This window comes from Danio rerio, chromosome 3 (assembly GCF_049306965.1).
Source record: "Danio rerio strain Tuebingen ecotype United States chromosome 3, GRCz12tu, whole genome shotgun sequence".
Classification (NCBI taxonomy): domain Eukaryota; kingdom Metazoa; phylum Chordata; class Actinopteri; order Cypriniformes; family Danionidae; genus Danio; species Danio rerio.
In genome coordinates, this window is record NC_133178.1 from 3828559 (window position 1) to 3851889 (window position 23331).

General features: G+C 39.7%; 1 protein-coding gene across 1 annotated transcript; it reads right to left on the reverse strand.

The window, feature by feature from the left end:
- Nucleotides 1-1118: 1118 nt before the first annotated feature.
- On the reverse strand, nt 1119-20482 carry trim35-31 (tripartite motif containing 35-31). The gene is given in 6 exon segments (NM_001110385.2): nt 1119-1160; nt 1187-2188; nt 12948-13066; nt 13149-13402; nt 19685-19780; nt 19963-20482. Coding segments are annotated over 5 exon segments (1368 nt in total). The 5' UTR covers nt 20359-20482; the 3' UTR covers nt 1119-1160; nt 1187-1685.
- Nucleotides 20483-23331: the final 2849 nt, after the last annotated feature.

Genomic DNA, 23331 nt, shown 5'->3' on the forward strand with positions numbered 1-23331 from the left:
AAAACAAACGTATTAGTAGGGATGGGTATGGTTAAGGTTCTAGCGATACGACTTATCAGTTGAGTACTTTAACGGTTCCCTTAATCTGTACTTTTTGTATTTTTTTTAATGAAAAAATAAATTATTTTATTATTAAGTTTTAGAGTAAATTAAACAAATTCCTATAAAAGAATGTACAATAGTTCGAAGGAAAATGACTCAAAAAAATCAACATGTTTGACTTTCTGGCAGAAGTCGGGATCTTTCTTGGTTTATTGTTCTCCCTGCAGTTGAAAATACCCTCTTTGAGGTGCAAAATGCAGTTAAATGAGATAATGTTTATGATTTTTCATTAACGCATTCACATAAATGACCCATGTTGTTAAATGTTAATGTGTATTTAATACAGTTTTGGAGCATTTTGCAATGTAAAAATAAGCTGTTTTTAAATATAATCTTAATAAACAGTTTATTATTAGGCTATTTATATACTGTAAAAAAAATCTGTAATTTTATGGTAAACGTAAAAAAAAACGGGCGTTAAATTTTAGAAATGTACCATAAAATAATGAACGTTAAATTACAGAAATTTCCTCAAATTTTAATTTCTAGTAAATTTCTGTAATTTAACGGCCGTTATTTCACATATTTTTTCCGGCACCCCAGCTGCCGGAAATAAACCATAAAATTACAGGGTCCCACTTTATATTAAGTGTCCTTAACTACTATGTACTTGCATCAAAAAATAAATACAATGTACTTACTGTGTTTATAATGTATTTGAGAACACTTGTGGTGCTCTTGAGTTGGGATAGGGGTTTGGGTTATGGACAGGTTTGGTGGCATGGGTAGGTTTAAGGGTGGGTTAAGGTGTAGGGAATGGTCAACAGTGTATTTACAAATGTAATTACAGAAGTTATTTACAGATGTAATTACATGTGGGTATTTAATCAAGCATAAGTACACAGTAAATACATGTTTTTACACAATAAGTACATTGTAACCAACTATTAAATCCTTGCTAAGTACATATTAGTTAAGGCCACTTAATATAAAGTTGGACCAATTACACATTTTTTTACAGTGTAGGTTATATTTGTAAATACAGCTGATATAAAAGCATTTTTAATTTTTTTTTTTTTATTTAGGCTACCGCAAAAAAAAATACTGTTTTCATTGTAACCGAATGTGTGTGGTTATTTAACTATTAATATACTAATTTAGGTGATTGACTGCTGACATAACAATGTGGATGATGTAAAGTTACCGTTAGTAGCTAGGCAGTTTGCATTGCAGTTAATGCACTAAACACGAGCATTTCTAATGTGAGATTGCCGACTGTGCAGACGAATATCAAATTTCACAAATTAGAAAAGGATGGTCAGTTAATTTATGCTTCTGTAAGTAATGTTTTTACAGCAGTAATTCTCCAGTACTGATAGCAGAACCGTTAACATCAGAGTATACCAATAAAGTACTGAGTTTTGGTACCCATCCCTACGTATTAGTGTAAACAGGGCCTAAAATGTACTAACGCAAAGAGTTTGTTTTGGTCAGATGTTTCAAACTGTACATAATAAAATAGATTTTGTTCAAAATGACCTAATTTCAGCTCTTTTATTTTATTTGAAGTATATCGGGGCCCTACAGGAATAAATGTAAGGTGCTTTACACAACTCGGCACAGACCAACATGTACAATGTATACTAGCGATTAAATGGTAAGATCCTTAGTGAAGAGAACAAGTCACACCACAAGAAAGGAAAGACGGTGTCAGTGAAGGTGGTTGTGAATGTGTGTAGATGTGTGTTATTTACAGGATCAGAGAAACACACAGTTCCTCTGTCATAGTCCAGCTCCACTCGCACACACTCCAGGTACTGCTCGACATGAAACTCATTCGAAGAACTTTTGATTAGTCCGTACGGGTCGTGCCACACACTCCACACATCAGTGTTAAAGAAAACATCTCTCTTCCTCTGGTTTGACGCTGTGGTTACTCCGACACTCCAGCATCGACTCTCCTTCACCTCCACATCCCAGCGGTGTTTTCCTGAGCAAAACCCCACTGAACCCAGAACACAGGGATAGTCAAACCTCTCTGGGTTATCAGGAAGCCACTGTTTGTTCTCGCTCTCTCTCACGCTGGTCAGATCTTCAGACAGGACAATGTGCGAATTTGCAGTGTTTGGGTCCAGAATCACAGGAGCTAAAGAGACACAATCAATAGCTGCTGTTATTCTCATGCTCAAGAGTGGAATTAGGCTGTTTACACACATGCAGATGCATCGTTTTGTTCTGAAATTGGATTGGAATTGAATTGAATTGAAATTGGAAATTGGATTTAAATTGTTAGTGTTTCTTTTTGTTCTTGGTGTGGTTCACTTTCACATGGCAAATTTGCTCAACGGACAAAAATAGTTACACCAAAAGTCGCTTGCGAGAAAACTCTCCTGACATTGTGAAGTTTATTTATAAACTAATTTCGAGAGGATCACATGCTTATGATTGACCATGGCTGATCCTGCATTAGCTATCATGATTCACCAATCAGATGATTCCTAACACACTATACATAACCAGAGTTTCTTACCTTATGGCCCGTTTCCACTGAGTGGTACGGTACGGTTCGGTTTGGTAAGCTTTTATGGCCTTTTCCACTGTCAAAAGGCGTACCGAACCAAACCGTACCATACCACTTTTTCGGGACCCTTTCGAAAGGGTCCCAAACTGCAGAAAGAGTCCCAAAAGGTGGAGCTACACGCAGCTGAACGCTATTGGTTTACAGAGATACGTCATTCGTAGACGCAACAAGCCAGAATGTAAACGAAGGACCCGCCATGTTTGAAATACACAACGAGAGATTACAGCGGAATTATATATACATATGCAGCCATATGCATCCTGCAAACAAACCCTGTCATCGTCATGATAAACAGCCACAAAGCCATGGAGAAGAGTGGATTTACCCTGTGCCGTGTAGTTTTTTACGAGCCAGTCTGAAGCCCGAGTGGTTTCGCTTTTTTTCCTTGCGCTCGCCGCGCGTCTCTATCTGAAATAACAAACTTCTTGAGCTGATGATAATAACATGCACTTGGTTATTTACAAGCTTTTGGAAACCCGATCCTGTGAGAAGCTGACAAACGCGAGTGACAAATTCAGAAAGAAAAGGACAAACGCGAGAGTGGAGCGCGAAAAAAAAGGCGAAGTCAAGGAGCACGTTATTTCTTCAGCAAACATGAACAAACTGCCTTGTTTTAATCTTTATTATCACCTTTTGGACTAATATGAACTGGGAATGATGGAATGACTCTCTAACAGAGGCTTCATGTGCTGCTGAAGATTACAGACACAGATGAGAGGTTTACTCTGACTGTAGGCTATACTTTGTGTTGTTTTGAACCTAATTAACGACGAAATGTCTGCTTTGTGTAGTTCTAATGTAGTTGGTAACATATCGGAGACTGTAAGGGTCTGTATGTGTGCATTTATGTTCATTTATTTATTTAATATAATTACAGACGTTACAGTAGGCTATTTCGCACCGTCATTGATCTGCAGTTATAAACAACTCCTGTTTATAGAAAAGTTATAGAAAAGTTAGTAATAAACATTTATACACAAGTATTTATGTGTGTAAAGGCTCTTTTTTGTGAGACGTGCTTTTCATATGATATGAAAGCGACCTGTGCAGCTTTATTGTAGACATTTTCTCTAGCGAAAATGACGTCGACTGAACCTTTGTCATACACCACGCCCACCAAAAGGGTACCCTTGGTAGTGGAAACGCAAGCCTGATAAAGGTGACCCGTGGCGACCCGAACCGTACTGTACCAGTCAGTGGAAATGAGCCATTAGTTATCTTCATCTTGAAGAATGCCCCCTACCACCCCTACTCCTCCCTTTTCCTAGGTAGAGTGATACAGCAGCTCAGTGGTTAGCACTGTTGCCTCACAGCAATAATGTCACTGGTTCATCTCCTTGCAAGGCCAGCCAATGTTTCTGTGCGGAGTTTACATGTTCTCCCCGTGCTCACGTGAGTTTCCCCCTGGGTTACCTGTTTTTTTCCCCACAGTCCAAAGACATGCAACATAAGTGAATTGACTAAACCAAATTGGCACAATAGGTGAGGTCTTAGTCTGGCTCCTATCTGTGCCTTCATTTAGCAGTTTATCTCTCTATAGCAATCCCTATAATTTGTCTTGGGTCCTAAATAAACCAGGAGAGTTTTCGAGATCTACCCAAGCTCAAACTCCCCTCTTGCCTTTCAAGTGGGAAGGAGCCCCGGGCTCAAGAATCTTATGAGCTCAGGGCTCTCTTCAAGGACAGCATGCCAAACACGCTTTATTATCAATCATCAGCCTAGTGTGCACTCTTGAAGGTCAGAGTTTGGTTTGTTCACGGGATTCAGCTCAGCTGTCATACGTTCTTATTTTAATTTAGGAAGATTAGAAATGACAGATTTATAAGATAAAAGGTGTGCTTTAATTTTGAGGTAAAGGTGAGAATTTCTCATACATAGTGTTATTTCAATTGTCAAGGGGTTGTAAAATATGTATTCCTATATACGAAAGAGAGTCATTCATTCGTTTATTTTTCTATGCTTTTCCGGGGCCTGGTTGCAGGGGCAGACTTCCCCCACCCTTCCCTTTCCCAAGACACTTCCTCCCGCTTCTCAAGTAGGATCTCAAGGCGTTTGCAGGCCAGCCGAAAGACAGAGTCCTTCCAACGTGTCCTGGGTCTTCCCAGAGGCCTCTTCCCAGTATGACATGCCTGGAACACCTCCCTAGGTAGGCATCCAGGGTTTTATCCAATGCACCCTAGCTGGGTTCAGCCAGAAGGAGCCTTATGGAGACCATCCTCCTGCAGGCCTACCACTTGCAGGGGGAGCCATTAGAGGCCGGTGTATAGTGGAACAGGTGGTGGTCAAAGGTTAAGACCACGACAACCAAATCATTGGGCACGTAATGAAATAGTCATTTTTTTTAAATACTTGTAATGTAATGTGTATTTATATAGCGTGCATTTTATTTATCCTGTATGGTCATACACCCAAAGCACTTCACAATCACAAAGGGGGGTGTCTCCACTTGGATGATGCGACGGCAGCCACAGGAGAACGACGCCAGTGCACTCATCACACACCAGCCATAGGTGGAATGGAGAAACTGTGATAGAGCCAATTCAGTGGATGGGGATGATTGGGAGACCATGATGGAGGGAATTTGGCCAGGACACCGGGGTGTACCCCTAATCTTCACAAGAAGTGCCATGGGATTTTGATGACCACAGTGAATCAGGGCCTGTTTTTGCTTTTGTGATTGATGAATGATATCACTACTCATCATTCTCTCTTAAAATAGCCGTATATATGCCTATTACTAAACCATAATACACTGTGATATAGTCTGGGCCGTTTGTTCATTGGATCGTGTTGCTTTCTCACTGTAACCCAAGCGCTCCAGAGGTCATTTTAATCGAGCCGAGCCCTCGTTTAAATGATCTAGGACTGATTGTTTTGGCATGGATAAGAGCATGATTACATATGCCCACATATTTCACATATACCCAAATGAAATGGGTTAAGGGGGAAAACATGCCAATTTCCAAAACACCCAAACCCATGTCTAGGTGTGAAAGCACCCTTAAACAAATTGTTATGAGTTATGACAGCCATTCTGTTGCTCAAACAATGTTTTTCCTCCAGTCATAGCCTCGCTTGTTTTCAACACATTTGCTTGGGAACATTTAATTTTTTGTTCTGTGTTGAGTCATGTTTGGTCTTGTGCTGTGGTTTGGCTCTTCGGTTTTCGTGCATTTGCTTGAATCAAACAGTACAACGTGTCCATCTGAACTAGTGTATGATATGATTCAAACACCAGCCCTTGGGCGAACATCGAATAAATATAAAAGACGGTCAAGTCTACCTGCTTGAGTCCACCAAGCAAGCACTTCACAGACAACTTTCTAGACTGCAGCTCTGGCTTTTATCCATTTGACCAGAAGAGAACTATTCCCCTGACTGAATCTGGTTTGTACACAAGTTTTGTTTCTCTATTTCCATCAATTGTTGCTTTGGTTTCTTGCCACTGTTGCCTGTCTAGCTTGCTTTGATTGTGATCAGTTGGAGCTGCCCTCCAGTGCATAATCCTACAACAGTTATTACATTTACATGGACATTAGAAATCTAATTATTACGCCTTAATCTGAATATGACAATAATACAAGTCATTCAGTCATTTACCAGGCGATTTGTCCAAAGTGACTTATGACTGAGGAGGTATTCAGGGATTCAACAAGAAGAGGCAATACACACAAGAAGTGCTAGATATACAAAGTAACTTGTTTGTGCTCAGAATATAGTGCTAGAGTAAGCTTTTTAGGGAGAGAGTACTTCTATACTTAGTTTTGGTTATATTCATTAGTGCTCTTGGAAGAGATGGGTTTTTAATATTTCATTTGAAGGATACCAGTGAATCAGTAGTCTGTGAGGGAATGGGATTGGGAAGATTATTCAACCAGCAGGCAACATTGTATGAAAAGGTTTGGAAAGTGACTTAAAGCCTTTCTGTGATGGCATCACAAGGCGATGATATGATTAAGGTGTTTACATGAGTTGCTTTTTGAATGTTCCTTTCATGTTCCTGAATGTTCATGCATTACGTTAGTATTTGACGCTAGTTTCCTCTGGCGTTTCACGCAACAACAGTTTGTGTTTGTCATGATAGCACCATATGTGATTTTGCCCATTTTGTTTTTAATTTTGAGACAAGTTCAACTGCAGTTTATTTCTTACAATATGCGTGCAAACAGACGATGAGGTTGGATACAAATTCTTTAGCAGCCTTTGCCATTTTATTAACCAATTTCATTCATTCCCTCACGACAAACTCGCTTCAGAGTCAAAGTACTTCATTTATTTATTTTTTTCATTGGCCTTTGCAATGCTTAATTTGTGAATTGCAAGGTCCCGGAACAGATCGGGGTAACAGATCTGGCATGTTACCCGAGGATGGAGAAGTGTCTCGCACGAAAGTGGGGAGCAGAGGGGGGGGGGGGGGGTGTTGGATAGGGATGTAACGGTATCAGAATTTCACGGTACGGTAATACCTCGGTATCAATGTCACGGTACGGTATTTATTGAATCATTTACAGGAAAAAACAAAACTTATGAAAATACTCCAAAAAAGTGCCAAAAGTGTCAATGACATACAAATTAGCCATCTATCTGTAAGCTTTGAAACAGGAACTTCAATTTTAATAACAAAAAAAATATTAAACCATGTAAAAAAAAATTTAAGTTTTTAATTTAGTATTGTTGAAAACTCCTCACATTCAACATTTAATCACTCACTCAATTAGATAGAGATGGGTTTAAAGGAAAATTATCATATAAATATAATCTGGTAAAAGCTGGTATCTCTGGGCATTTACAATGTCCCCTGCAACAGAAAAAAAAACCTCTCATTTGGTACTGAGGTTTCTGGGACAAGAGAGATATGACTTATATGACTTATTTCTTGAGCGCCGAAAACGGAGCTTTTTGGAAACGCTGGAGAGGCTGTTTTCATTCTAAAACGCTGCTGCTCCGTCTAAGTGTGGATGGGGAAAGACGGAGACATCTGAAAACGGAGGCGGGGCTGCAAACGTTCGCCTATCTGATTGGGGCTTTTCCTCAATATTAAGTAGCCCACACACAGTTCAGTCTTGCATCCTCTTCTTGTAAGTTAAGACTTCGCAAGTTTGATCAAGGCTGCAGTCTCCCCCTTCTCAATTTGATATGGAAAACATACCGAGGACACGGGTAAATCTTCAAAGGGAACAGTGTACTTTATAAATTCATTCACATCACCCTGGCTACGTTGTTTCACTTTCTCATCAATAAAATGTAAACATGATATAAGGAACTGCCTATTTTCTTTTTAATATTAGCAACTTAACAGACAGCAGAAATGTTGAGGCGTCGTGCTGCATATATGAGCGTCATCTTCACTGTGTGCATATTTATAACAAAACGGAGCCGATAACAACTGCCTCCTTTCAATTTCAGTGAAAATACGAAACACAGCCTCTCTTTTGCTGAATATCAGTTTTAATCATTGATAATTATAAAAGTATAACATACAATAAGTTTATACATTGTAGGAAATAAGGGCAAGCGATCAGTCAATGTATCTGGATTAATCATTAACTTATCTTTGCGCTTAACCAAAACATGTTACCCGTGAACAAGTAACTTAATAGATTCCAATGACCAAAGTCAGGGAATTGGCCTATGTCGTTAGATAAAGACAACAAGATGAATGAAATATCACGTTTAGCAAATATAGTGAGATTAGATCCAGCGGGAGATGCTTGATGAGCAGTCCGACAAGCAGAGCTCTCATCTGGGTAGAAATGCTGGAGCGCTTGCCCGAGAGTGTGTGTGTGGTCACGTGATGTGCGTTTTCAGCGTTTTGGTGTGGACGGAGAGCTGTTCAGAAACGCTTGGTAAAACGCGAGTGTGGACGCGGATCGTTTTCATTCTACAACGCCGTTTTAAAACTAAAATGCACTCTTGTAAAAGGGGCCTTAGAGTTTTACAGCTCTTTTTGATCCCCGCTTCTAGCAGCACACTCCATTTCCGCATTACTGGATCTGTAGCGACAACAGACCGCAAGGGATGATGGGGATTGTAGTTTTCGCTACCTCCCGTTCGCTTCATTCGCCTGAGCAAATTTTCTCAGAAGACCTATAGTTTTACCGAGTCATGCGACTTCGGTAATATCGAAAAAAATTAATATTGCGGTATGACGGTATTTACAATACCGTTACATCCCTAGTGTTGGATGGTGGAGAGGTGTCGCGGATGAAAGTGAGCAGGGCGGGGGTGTCGCGGATAACAGTGAAGAATGTTAGGGAGTCACGGAAGATAGTGAACAGCGGATGGAAGAGAAGGGCGGTTGAGGAGTGGGATCAGTAAAATGAGGTGCCAGATTTGATTTCAGAGGTGTCGGGTCCAGTAAGTTACGACACAAATTAAGCTCTGGGTCTTTGACACCTGATTTTACCAAGTAGCTATTTTAATTGATTTGCTTTTCTAGGTATTTTAGCGATATTTGACCCTGTATTTATTGTCTTCTATGTACTATTATGCTTATTTTGTTGATTCTTTCTGCGCTTTGGCTCACATCTGTTTTTTAAAGTGCTCTATAAACAATAGTTTGAATTTAATTAAATTAATGTCCATTTCTTTCAGATTCTCAGCCTCGTCATAATTTCCAACTTGCACCAAAAATCTGCTCTCTTGCTTGAAGCCACTCTCATTTATTTGCCGTCAAATGCCTGACAACTGCCATGTGCATGTCTTGGCGCCAAAATGTAGTGAAAAGTAGTCCAAAATGTTAATAGTTTGGTGTCCATGTTTACGCGTCTGAACAGCACTTCAATAATGCCACTAAAACAGGAATACTCAACATGTCTTAATTCCATAAGTCTTAATCAGAGTATTGTCTTAATGATATTAAAAGCGGAGTATTGGTGTCCATGTAAATGTACTGGGTGGCAACTTTATTAATCTGATCTGAATAATGTTTAAACAAACTAGAACTACAATAGTATTGTACCACTAGTCTGCTACCTGCCTAAAATAGTGAATATGTTTGACAAAAAAAAATATATTGTTCTCTTATGCTCTTTTGTTGGTCATATATATTGTTCATCCTTATAAAATGCCTTTAACGCATTGTAAAGAAGATTAGAAACGTAAGCTCGTGCGTCACGTTTCGCAGATCGTTGCGTTGAAAAGTTTAAGCTTGGTGAACTCTGACCTGCGAAATTGCATCACTCAACTGCTCAAAGATCAAAACATGACCTCTCTGGACAGAAATGTAAAATATTGGACCAATCACTTGCTTTTAAAAATGTCTAATCATCTTGTTTATTCCCATCCCTTTTCGCAGTGTGTACAACAGAATTTCGCAAGCTCAAACTCTAGTGTGACCGCAGCATAAGTTGTATGGAGCAGAGTGTAATTATAGACTGATTGTTCTCAGCGGGTGAGGGATGGGCAAATTCCTGTCTGGTCCACTTCATCAATAAACAATCAGTTTCCTTTTCTTCTGGGTGTTTCACATCACAGCCTGGCAGTGAGTCACAACACTGACTCAACATCCTTAAGGCTTACAATGTTCACTGAGACATTCTTCTGGTAAACACGTCAGCTGATCAGATCGGAGTCATTGAGTTTCATTACTGGAGAAACCAAGACACATGAAGCAGGCCCATAGCCAGCTTGGTAAAACGGGTATTTCTTTTTTTGTTTTCTGGAAAAGTGGGCCTTTTTTGCCTAATTTTCTATTTAATTAGAAGGTTTAAATACTGCATGTAAGTGACATTCTAAAAATTCTATTTTCTTAAACTTGCACAAAAGCTTGTCGGATGGTCATTGTGACCACGCTTTTTTTATGTACCAAAAGCATTTCCTAAATCTTTTGAATAAAGAAACAATACATTCATTCATTCTTTCATTTTCTACCAATTTTACAGGGGCTGGGACGCAGGGGCAGCAGTCTTAGTAGAGAACTCCAGACATCCCTCTCCCTAGACACTTTCTCCAGCTCCTCCGGGGAAATCCCAAAGCGTTCCCAGGCCAGTCAAGAGACATAGTCCCTCCAGCGTTTCCTAAGTCTTCCCCGAGGCCTCCTCTCAGTGGGACATGTCTGGAACACCTCGCTAGGTTCTCTTGATGTGGAGGAGCAGCGGCTCTACTCTGACCTCCTCCCGGGTGTCAGAGCTCCTCACCCTATCCATAAGGGTGCGCCCTGCCACCCTGCAGAGAAAACTCATTTCATTGTATCCAAGATCTTGTCCTTTTTGTCATAATCCAAAGCTCATGACCATAGGTGAGAGTAGGAATGTAGATTGACTGGTAAATCAAGAGCTTTGACTTTCAGCTCAGCTTCTTTACCCCAACGGACCGGTACATCGACCGCATTACTGTTGCACCAATCCGCCTGTCAATCTCACGCTCCATCCTTCCCTCACTCGTGAACAATATCCCAAGATACTTAAACAAGATACTTGGAGGACCTGGGGCAAGGACTTTCCTCCAACCTGGAGATGGCAAACCACAATTTTCGAGAAGGTTCTGGATGCAGACCTGGTGCAGTGCAATCTGAGCTGCATCCAATGCTTTTTAATGGACTCACCTAACCCCACCCCTAACCCTACCCGTCACAGTGACGTCACTCACTCCATTTGAGTGCATTGTGTCTGACATTGCATCGCTAAGTAATGCAATCTCAGCTTGCATCATAAAGGCTGGATCCAGATACTCTTGCAATTTTCCTGTGGAGCACCATGGCCTTTGAGGGTGCTGATTCTCATTTCAGCCACGTCACACTCGGCAGCAAACCGCCCAGTGCATGCTGGAGGTCCATGTTCGTTGAAGCCAACAAAACTACAATACTTATTTTAAAATACAAAAATAAAGATGTTACATTTTTTTATTTTATTAGGCAACTAACAAACTGGCCAGCCTATTCAACATTCCTCAGTTAGAATTTGAGATGCCGAATTTGCCAAATTCTGTACCGACATCCAACACAGGAGCGCTTGGTCTTAAAGACTTTTTCGATGGGTTATTTTCACAATTTATTATAAAATAGCAGTCAAAATACTACAAATGAGCTGATTTAAGGGACAAATTCTGGACACTCGAACTTGTTTTCTCAAGACAAATGAGAAAACCGAGCAGAAATGAGAATAAATCAATGATTTTATTCCTAATGTGCGTGAACATGGCTGCAGCTATGCGATTACAAAGTCAAATTTCCTCGTGAACTCAAGAATCTCTCAACAGATTCTTGGACAAACAGCACATGTCTTGAAGAACTCGAAATTTAAACTCAAATTCCTTTATTTCACAAATTAATGTTTGGGATTTAATATTTCAGTAAGAGGGGTGGCATGATGGCTCAGTGGTTAGCACTGTGGCCTCACAGCAAGAAGGTTGCTGGCTCAAGTCCCAACTGGGTTAGCATTTCTGTGTGGAGTTTGCGTGTTCTCCCATGTTGGCATGAGTTTCCTCCAGGTGCTCCGGTTTCCCACACAAGTCCAAACACATGCGCTATAGGGGAACTGATTAACTAAATTTGCCATAGAGTATGAGTGTGTATGGGTGTTGCCCAGTACAGGGTTGCAGCTGTAAGGGCATCTGCTGTTTAAAACCTATGCCGGGATAGTTGTCGGTTCAATCCTCCATGGTGACCCCTGATAAATGAGGGACTAAAGGCCCATTTACATCAGGATGTTCTTAGCTTGCTTTTTTCGACAAAGTTTAACGCCTCGTGACTAAACAAAGGCTGCCAATGTGATCGTGACCAACACGCAAAACGCCAGGAGTAAAAAGATCATTTTTAAAGAAACCCCTCATGCTCACTGCGTTAAATACTTCTCCACCAATCAGAATGACACTTTTGTTCACCTGCCTGGAGCTGCTGAAGTTACAGTAAACACCCCCTGGAGGCACTCAAGAGCGAAACAGTCGAGGTAAACACAGTTTCACTATCTTTCAGTGAGGAAGAAGATACACTGAGGCATTTGATTGTTTGTGAGTTTCATTTCATGTTTCTTTCATGACTTGCAATTTTAGTAAGAGACATCTAACGACAGGGGGTGATTCTGCATGTTCAATCTGCTTAACGCTGATGAAAATCAACTGTGCAGAAAAACGTCAACAATAAACATCAGTGAAAAGCATCCCGGTGTGTATAAGCCTTAAGGAAAATGAATGAATGTTTCAGTAAGAAGAATTTTTAAAGGAGTCTCAAGTATATTTTCACTTTTAACCTGTTGAGTCTCTTCTGGACTTAAGTAGGTGAAGAAATAAGAAACGTGATTAAATATGATCTTCACTATAAACTGAATTCATTTACTGTCATAAAATCTGTCTGTATAAGAGCAGATGCTGTAGTGTAGACTCTTACTGTAGTGGACGATGTCCTCCATCTTCCTCCAGACTCTGTACTGCAGGTTCCCCAAGTACTGAGACACATGAATCAAAGCTCCAGAAGGCGTCTGTGGATCCGGCTGTGAGATCTGGACTCTGGAAGAACATTCAGGAGTCAGAACTGCAGTGGCTTTGGCTTCAGAAGCAGAGAGAGCAGAGACACCAGCAGATCACTCACCTTTCCATTAAGCCTGGAAACTCCTTCAGAAAGCAGACGTCATTGGCTTTCAGCATCTCCTCCGTGTCTCTGATTGAGTCTGAAAGAGCTGAGATGTGTGTGTTGATCTCCTCCAGCTTCTCCTTCATCATCTGCATCTTCTGCTTCTCTTCTTTCTTCAGTGCAGCGATTGTACCCTTTTCTCTGTCTCTGAGAAATTGATGAAGCTTCTCAAACTCTTGTTTAATTTGATGCTCGCTGTGGTCGGCTTGAGCCTGGAAGAAAATCAGATACCCTGAATAACCCAACATCTAACATTCTAAACCAAGAATATCTTATGCTAATTTACCAATTGTAATTATACATAATGACCCTATAGACTGCATACAATGCTGATGTTAGTTGTTCTGCTTTTAGAATGTGGGTTCCATTTCGGAATGTTTGCCTTTGCTTTGATCTCTATAACCAGATCACTGCCAGATTAGCCTATTATAATTCTGTCATCAATCTTGCAACCTGTGTGTCTGTCAAGTTGGAGGAATTTTTTTGTTTTGTCTAAAAGTCTAAATATCTAAAAACTAAGGGTGTCACGATCCTCCAAATCCCTGATTCGATTACATTTTCGATTCTAAAGGCATGATTCGATTCGATTTTCGATTATGAATAATTAATTAATGACCAATTAATTATTTGTAGCCTACCGTTTAAACTACCTGACCCGGATGGTCTTCGTTTTACCCATAAACAAATCATACAGTAAATGAATAAAGGCAAGATACACACATAATTACCACCTGTCAATCACTTTTTTCTGCGGGACTCGTGAATAGGCAGTGATCTGTGTCGTTATAATGGCATCGGTTAAAAAGACGCACAACCAACAGGAACCAGCCAACAGTATCTGAGGTGTTCGCTAAAATGACTAAGTAAAAGTGAGTGAAAGATTGAAGCAGTCCTCTGACTGCCTGGACCTGCTGTCTCAAGCGCATGGCTGTGTCTGTGTGATCACGTGATGTGCATTTTCAGAGGTAGAGAGGAAGGAGGGCTGCTCAGAAATGCTACACGCCACTGTGGATGTCAAATCGTTGTCGTTCTAAAATGCCATTTAAAAACAAAGACAGTGTAAACAGGGCCTGAGTGTGTTGTCTATCGGACAAACCGTACATAGCAGAGCTTGCAAAACTGTGTTTTTTTTGTCGACAACACGAACGTTGTCAACATAACTCATTGGAAGTCCAAAATGCTTCCACACCGGCGACTTCATTGAAAGAGGAGAGGGTTTAAGCTCTGTCGACGGGTCTCCTGCTTCTGCAGTTTAACAAGCACTTCAACAAGCCTGTTTTTTCCCGCTTGGCAAGCCAAGCTGACGTGACATGGGGGCGTGGCAGCATCAACGATTCTATTTTTTGATTCGATAATCGAAATTGAATCGTGACACCCCTACTAAAAACTCTTTAATGAAAAAGCATTTTCTAGACAGTGTTTTCTAGACATCATCTTGTTTTAAGAAATAATGTCAAAATTAAGTGAGTTTAATCTTTAAAAAAAAAGCTAAATAATCTGCCAATGGGGTAAACAAAACAATCTTGTTTTTCCTTTTGACATTATGGGCCCTATCATACACCCGACGCAATAAGGCGCAAGATTTGGCTCGATTTGTTGCTATTTTCAGACCAGCGCAACCCTAATTTTCTTGTTTTGCGCCACCCTGTTTAAATAGCAAATCTATTTGCACCGTGTTGTGGACTCATGGGTGTGCTGGGGTCCGTTCTTGGTACGTGGATTACTCAGTTAGCTGGATTTGGATATTGACGATTTGACATGATCCAGGATCGTTTCGTTCTTCAAAGCTGATCCGAGAGTTGTTGTCATAGCAACAGTTCTGCTAGGACAAACCTGATCGGGAGCAGGTTCTATTCATATAAACAGGATTAGATCGGCTCAGTTCAAGCAAATATAATACAGAAAGTATGTTCTGAATTCTGATATTTTCTTACAGTAGTAGTTACATACACTTGGGAAAATAGTAACTATTTTAAACTCTATATATATATATATATATATATATATATATATATATATATATATATATATATATATATATATATATATATATATAAAGTTATAGTTATTAATAAAATAAATAAAGTTATACATATTAATAAATCTTATGCAATCTGCACCCTGGAAATGAAAGTACAAAGACTGCCACCAGGTGGTGCAAAGAGAAAACTTATTGATATGAACTTTTTAGATCGCTTTAGTACAAATTGTGTATAATAGAAATGCACAATATGTGATGTTTTTAAAAGCAATAATACATTTATGCAGTTATGAACATGTTTTGATAGTTAATATGTCAGTGATTTGATGCTTCAGAAAAGTTGCAGATGCCTTTACTAATATCAAAATGCTTTTGTAAACATCCAGTTATTCTTTACACCGATTAAAAAACAGCTACTATAATAAAGAAAGTCTTTTCTAAATGTAGAACTAAATACATTGATATGCATTGAAATACATGATGAATACTCTTGACACATCAAAGTGTAAAGCCTGCCGCTCACAACATATGTGGACGTTTATTGCGTGTCATATTTAACAAGCCGTTTACTGCTAATTTGATGTAATTTTGCTCACATGGATAATTGAATATTAATCAGATGATGTCATTACGCTGCAGTGCCGTCAGCCATTCGTTGCATTGCTGATCATGATTTCGAGGATCGATAGATCAGTCCTTCACAACACACGCAGCGATCTCAGATCAGTTTATCCAGACATTCTAATCTGATTCGCGAACTTGTTTGAAGAACCAAATTAGCCAGAGATCAGTTATCAAGATGAAAAGATCCAGGATCTGCCAAATCATCTTAGATCATTTAAGCGAGGTACGAAGAACGGACCCCTGGTCTATAAAGGAGGTGTGTTAAGGCGCGTTGTTGGCGCCGTTTTGACTGAAATAGACTGCGCCTTGACCAACTAAAAGCAGCTCTAAAGTCCAGTTATTTAATGAAAACGCTGTGCACTCAATGTCTGATCTTAAAAACAATTTATGTTGTTCTTTCCATACTCGCAAGTAAGAAGCTATATTACAAATCATAAATTAAAGGAAATATTTTTCAAAAAGTCCCAACTAATGTGGAACAGTATTTTTATTGATATAAAAAAGTAAAAAGGACATCCCACACCCAGCTGAAGTCACAATTATTTTCTTTTTAAAATATTTCCCAAATGATGTTTAACAGATTCAGAAAATTTTCACAGTATGTCTGATAATATTTTTTCTTCTGAAGAAAGTCTTATTTGTTTTATTTCGGCCTGAAAAAAAGCAGTTTTTAATTTTTTAAACACCATTTTAAGGTCAATATTATTAGCCCCTTAAAGTGATGTATTTTTTCGATAGTTGACAGATCAAACCATTGTTATACAATAACTTGCCTAACCTGCCTAGTTAACCTAATTAACCTAGTTAAGCCTTTAAGCTGTATAGACGTGTCTTGAAGAATATCTAGTCTAATATTATTTACTGTCATCATGTCAAAGATAAAATAAATCAGTTATTAGAAATGAGTTATTTAAACTAATATGTTTACAAATGTGTTGAAACAATCTGCTCTCCGTTAAACAGAAATTGGGAAAAAAATAAACAGCCGAGCTAATAATTCAACAACTTCAACTGTATACAGACTAATTCTGGACTCAACAGATAACAACCTTTTAAGGCAAATGGGTATCTGAACTTAATGAAAAAAATGAGGATGAGATTTGGGAGAACATATGTTCAGAATCTCATAAGGGGATCAATAGCCATAACTGGAAAGAGTTCGACTGGAACACTATTGGTGGTATCAAAATATGCTAACAGTCCACCGTCAGAGGAATGCTGGAGGAGTTGCAGGAATATAGGTAATCACAGATATAATTTGTTTTTATTTTCTTCTAGTGTTACTTGTTTTGTTGTTGTTGTTGTTTTAAATAACCGCTGCTGTCATTGAATGTTTTAATTTGTAAAATGTTTAAATTTTTTAAAAATTTTATGTATAAAAAAAAAATAATAATCCAGCGCAGAACGTGTTAGTTACGTACCTAGTTATGTACCAAACAGATGCACATTGCTTAATACAGACAGGATGTACAGCAATACACAAATATCTTAAAGATGAAAACAATTTAAGGATTCAAACGATATAAAAATTATTATTTTCCACATCAACATAAACACCACCGTCTCCATGCCTTCTTTACCTCGGGGGGCTTTTTCAGTTTATTCATGATAATCTGCATCAGTATAATGTTATTATTAGTAGCAGTATTATTTATCATATGTATATTTATATTTGTTTTAATACAAACAAGTTTAGATTTGGGGCGAGGCAGTGGCACAGTAGGTAGTGCTGTCGCCTCACAGCAAGAAGGTCGCTGGTTCGATCCTCGGCTCAGTTGGTGTTTCTGTGTGGAGTTTGCATGTTCTCCCTGCCTTCGCGTGGGTTTCCTCCGGGTGCTCTGGTTTCCCCCACAGACCAAAGACATGCGGTACAGGTGAATTGGGTAGGCTAAATTGTCCATAGTGTATGAGTGTGTGCGTGAATGTGTGTGTGTGGATGTTTCCCAGAGACGGGTTGCGGCTGGAAGGGCATCCACTGCGTAAAAACTTGCTGGATAAGTTGGCGGTTCATTCCGCTGTGGCGACCCCGGATTAAAAGAGGGACTAAGCTGACAAGAAAATGAATGAGGTTTAGATTTGTCGACCTGTAGGGTTTTGGAGACGTCTGCATCACCATATGGGGTATGAGAAACGGACGTGTGCTTGAACATAACTTATTGAATACACTTCATTATTACTGTTCATTTATTAGTTTGCTAAAGATTAGAACTGAATTTAGAAATAGTTTACACAAATCTTTGCACTTAAAGGATTTTAAATATGTAGGCTAATGGATGTGTTCAGTGGAGTGAGTTTGCACTGTTTCCTCATTCCAACAAAAGTAAAGGAGTAAAAAGTAAAAGTAAAGTAAAGAGAAAGCAAAGAGGCTGAATGGAGGAGGCTCGTTCTTTATTCTTGCGCTGCAGATGCTCTGTTTAACTGTTTTCTCGTTAGTGCTCGGTTTTTACACTTACAAAGTCCTCTAGGTAAATAGCAAATGCGCCATGCGACGCAACTGACTCTTAAAGGGGATGTGAGATGAGAGTCCGATTAGTTTAATGCACGTTTTGCTCAAAACACAACCAGAACTCATTAACAGAATAAACACAGCCCTGTTAGAGCAAGCACCAGGGAGCAGAGTGTATTTTTCTCTCCTTAAAATAGCGGAAGTGGATTCAGATTTGCCCTTTATGCCTTTGCACCACACTGGAATCGGGTGCAATCGAGTTCCTCAAACGGTTTGAGTTGCCTTAACTTATTGGGTTTTACAGTACTCAGTTGGTTTGAGTTCTCTTCATTTATTGGGTTTTACTGTGCTCAAATTGCTTTGTTTACTCAAATGGAGTAAGTTCACAGTACTCATTAGAATTAGTTTTTAACTTAAATTGTTTGTTGCAATCGGTTTCCTCAAATGGTTTGAATTACTTTGACATTTTGGGATTTAGGCCGTACTCACACTATGTACAGTTGCCTTGAACTAGGCCAAAGCACGCTTGTCCTCCCTCCCGTCTCCCCCAACGGCCCGCACTCACATTACAATTGGGTTTGGGCACGCTTACATCATCGATGCTGCGCTGTTCAGTAAGCGCTCTCGCTCAGCACAGTGGAGATTTCTCTAGTTATTTAGTTTCAGTCTTTTGATATGCAGTGACATGCTGTCAAATATTTCGCCAAACATTCCTTAGGGATGCGATGACATGCTGTCAGATATTTCGCCGAACAGATCCCGCCACTTTTGGCACTCATAAACAATCATAAAGCCCTCGTGCTGCAGGAATTAGGAGGTTTGCTGAAGGTGCAGCAGTTGTGCAGTGAGGGGTTTGCGTCTTTAATAAACTACAGCAGTTTGCGATCACTGAACAGTAAGATTGATAATAAGTACATATGAAACAGTCCCTTAAAAGTCACGTCTCGCTTTCAGTTTCGGGCTTTGGAGCGTTTCGCACTCACACACAAGCGTACCGCGCCAAAGCCCAAGTGAACCGCGCTCAGGCCCACCTCTTCCAACCGGGCCAGGGCCGGCCAAATGAAAAGTGCCTGAGCCCGATTCAGCGCACTCACACTTCTCAAATGATCCGGGAAACGGGCCTGGGCATGGTTCGGATAGCATAGTGTGAGTACGCCCTTACAGTGCATGTGCTTTAGACTTTGTGCCTAGATCATTAAAACAGAGCCCTTATTATTTTGCTTACCCCATTGGCAGATTTCTTTGCTTGTTTTAAGGAAAAACTCACTTCATTTTGACATATTATTTCTCAACACTAAACAATATGTTTTGCTTGACCAGAAAATGTTTCTCGATTTAAGAATTTTTGAATATTCGGACTAGAAACAAGAGAAAAACTAAGTATAAAGCCTTTTTTTTGCAGTGTATCTGTAATAAAAATAACACTCAAATGTGTTTCCTCACCGTGATGTGCTGAACTGTTTTCTCAAACTCTTCTTTAATGGTTTCTTTGTGTCTTAGTTTCTCCTGTAAGGACTTGAGTCCTGTATTGAGCTCGTCCTAGAAATAAATATAAACATGTATAAATGTCCTGATTACAGTGAAAAGAATGATCTGATATGGGAATACAGCATCATATGAAGTTGAGTAGAAACTCAGAGAAGCTTAAGTGCATGTACATGAAGAAAACAGTGTTAATGACTAACTAATCTGTAGATGAGAATAAATGACATAAGTCTTACCTTGTGTGATGAAACCACTTCACCGATGGGTCTGAATTTGTGATTGTCGTGCTGTTCTGAGTCTCTGCACACCAAACACACCGGCTGCTTGTCCTCCAGACAGAAGAGTTTGAGTTTCTCACCGTGTAAACTGCAGATCTCCTCTGATCCTGGTGAAGGTTTCTCTTTTCTCTCCTTCAGGAAGGACTCGCACAAGTTTTTTAACACAAGATTGTTTGGAGGATCATCTCTCGAGGATCTCCTCCTGCAGACGGGACACTCCTGGATATCCGCAGCTCTCCAGTACTGCTGAAGACACTCTCTACAGAAACTGTGACTGCAAGATAAAACCACGGGATCCTTGAAGATTTCATGACAAATGGGACAAGAAAAATTCTCTTCAGAAAGCGAAGCCATTCTCCCTGTTTGAGCTCCAGCAGCTTAACTTTCTCTTTCCGAACAATGCCTCCAAAAATAATTCACTAGGGGGAAAAAACAAAACCAAAGATCTGCCGTCAATTCTGAAGGTACTCTCTTTCAGGAAATGTCCCAGTGTTTTCCGCAGATCGGAAACTGTTTGTTGCTGAAAATCTGAAGGGAGAGAAAGCGAGTCAGTCTTTCCCAGGGCAGTGCTGTAACAGGGTGGAGTACTTTCTTATCATGCGGCTTTCTTAAAACAGGTCAGACAGAAAACATCCGTATTTCTCGAGGCTGCTTTTGATTAATTGGATTAAAATTAATTTAAAGTGTGTGAAAAGATAACAGGCAATCCCACATGCTGTCAATACTTGATGAACGATTTATTAAATTAAATGTCTGATGACGACCGCAAGACTGGAACATTTAACATTCATTTTCCTTCGATTTTGTCTCTTTCAGATGTTGCCACAGCGGAATGAACTGCCAACTATTCCAGCATATGTTTTACGCAGTGGATGCCCTTCAAGCTGCAACCCGGTACAGGGAAACACCCATACACCCTCATTCATTCATTCATTTTCTGACGCCTTTTCCGGGCCGGGTCGCGAGGGCAGCAGTCTTAGGAGCGAACCCCAGACTTCCCTCTCCCCAGACACTTCCTCCAGCTCCTCCGGGGAGATCCCGAGACGTTCCCAGGCCAGCCGAGAGACATAGTCCCTCCAGCGTGTCCTGGGCCTTCCCCGAGGCCTCCTCTCGGTGGGACATGCCTGGAACACCTCTCTAGGTAGGCGTCCAGGAGGCATCAGAAACAGATGCTCGAGCCACCTCAGCTGACTTCTCTGGATGTGGAGGAGCAGCGGCTCTACTCCGAGCTCCTCCCGGGAGTCAGAGCTCCTCACCCTGTCCATAAGAGTGCGCCCTGCCACCCTTCGAAGGAAACTCATTTCGACTGCTTGTATCAGAGATCTTGTCCTTTTGGTCATGATCCAAAGCTCATGACTATAGGTGAGAGTAGGAACATAGATTGATCAGTAAATCAAGAGCTTTGGCTTTAGGCTCAGCTCCTTTTTCACCACAACGGACCGGTACATCGACCGCATTACTGCTGCTACGGCACCGATCCGCCTGTCAATCTCAAGCTCCATCCTTCCCCCACTCATGAACATAACCCCAAGATACTTAAACTCCTCCACCTGGGGTAAGGACTTTCCTCCCACCCTCATTCACATTCCAGACAATTTAATCAGTTACTCATAACCTACTTGCCTTAAACACTGTGTAGAAATTTAACAGTTCTGCATAAATCACTCCAGAGGAGCAGAGTAAACAGATTTGTTTGTTATACAAATTTGTTTTGCTGAAAAATATTAGCTACAGAAGGTCACATTTATCAGAATGATTGAACATTATGAATTGAGCCATTATTTATTGAAATATACATTCAGAGAAGCAGAGCAACTGTGTACACTGTTAAAAATATCCCTAAATTAGCAGTTTTCCATATTTTGTGACTCATGTTATTATTTTTCCTCATTTATTTCTGCTTTTGAATTGCATTTTGGGATCTTGATCTTTCTTCCAACAACTTTAACCTTAAAGTTTTAAAAGTGTCTTTTATGAACACTACAAACACCTTGTAATAAACTGCAGCATTCATTCATTCATTTTCTTGTCGGCTTAGTCCCTTTATTAATCCGGGGTCGCCACAGCGGAATGAACCGCCAACTTATCCAGCAAGTTTTTACGTAGCGGATGCCCTTCCAGCCGCAACCCATCTCTGGGAAACATCCACACACACATCCACACACACATTCACACACTACGGACAATTTTGGCCTACCCAATTCACCTGTACTGCATGTCTTTGGACAGCAAAACTTATGCGTTTTCAAACTAAAACGCACTAGTGTAAACAGGGCCTTAGTTCCTTAAAATTGCAACACGTCAACAATGCGCCTTAACACACCTCCTTTCCAGACCAGCACACCCATAAGTACACAAAGTGGCGCAAATGAATTAGCTATTTAAACAAGTGGCAGAAAATGGGAAAATTAGGGTTGCGTTGGTCTGAAACTAGCAACACGTGGTGGAAACACGTCTTGCACCATATTGCGCCAGGTGTATGATAGGGCCAAGAGTATTTCTTAATCATAATATTATGCAATTCACAACCGGGAAGAAACAAAACATACAACATACAGAAACTGTTCATTAGCTGATACACACACACACACACATATATATATATATACATACACAGTTGAAGTCAGAATTATTCGCCTCCATTTTATTTTTTCCCCAATTTCTGTTATACGGAGAGATGTTTTCAACACATTTCTAATCATAATAGTTTTAATAACTCATCTCTAATAACTGATTTATTTTCTCTTTGTCATGATGACAGTAAATAATATTAAACTAGATATTCTTCAAGACACTTCTATACAGCTTAAAGTGACATTTAAAGGCTTAACTAGGTTAACTAGGGTAACTAGGCAGGTTAGGGTAATTAGGCAAGTTATTGTATATTGATGGTTGGTTCTGTAGAATATTGAAAAAATATAAAGCTCAAAGGGGGCTGATAATATTGACCTTAAAATGGCGTTTAAAAATTTAAAACTGCTTTTATTCTTGCCAAAATTAAACAAATCAGACTTTCTCTAGAATAAAAAATATTATCAGACATACTGTGAAAATTTCTGGAATCTGTTAAACATCATTTGGTAAAAATAAAAAAAATAAAAATTCAAAGGGGGGCTAATAATTCTGAATTTAATTACACACACACACACACACACACACACACACACACACACACACACACATATATATATTTATTTATTTATTTATTTATTTTAAACAATGAAAAAACAATGAAACGTTTGTCAATATATGGTTTGGTATTTGCGAGTATTTTATGAATCTAATTTCACTGATGTCTGAATTTACGCTGTTTGCGAGTCAATCAAG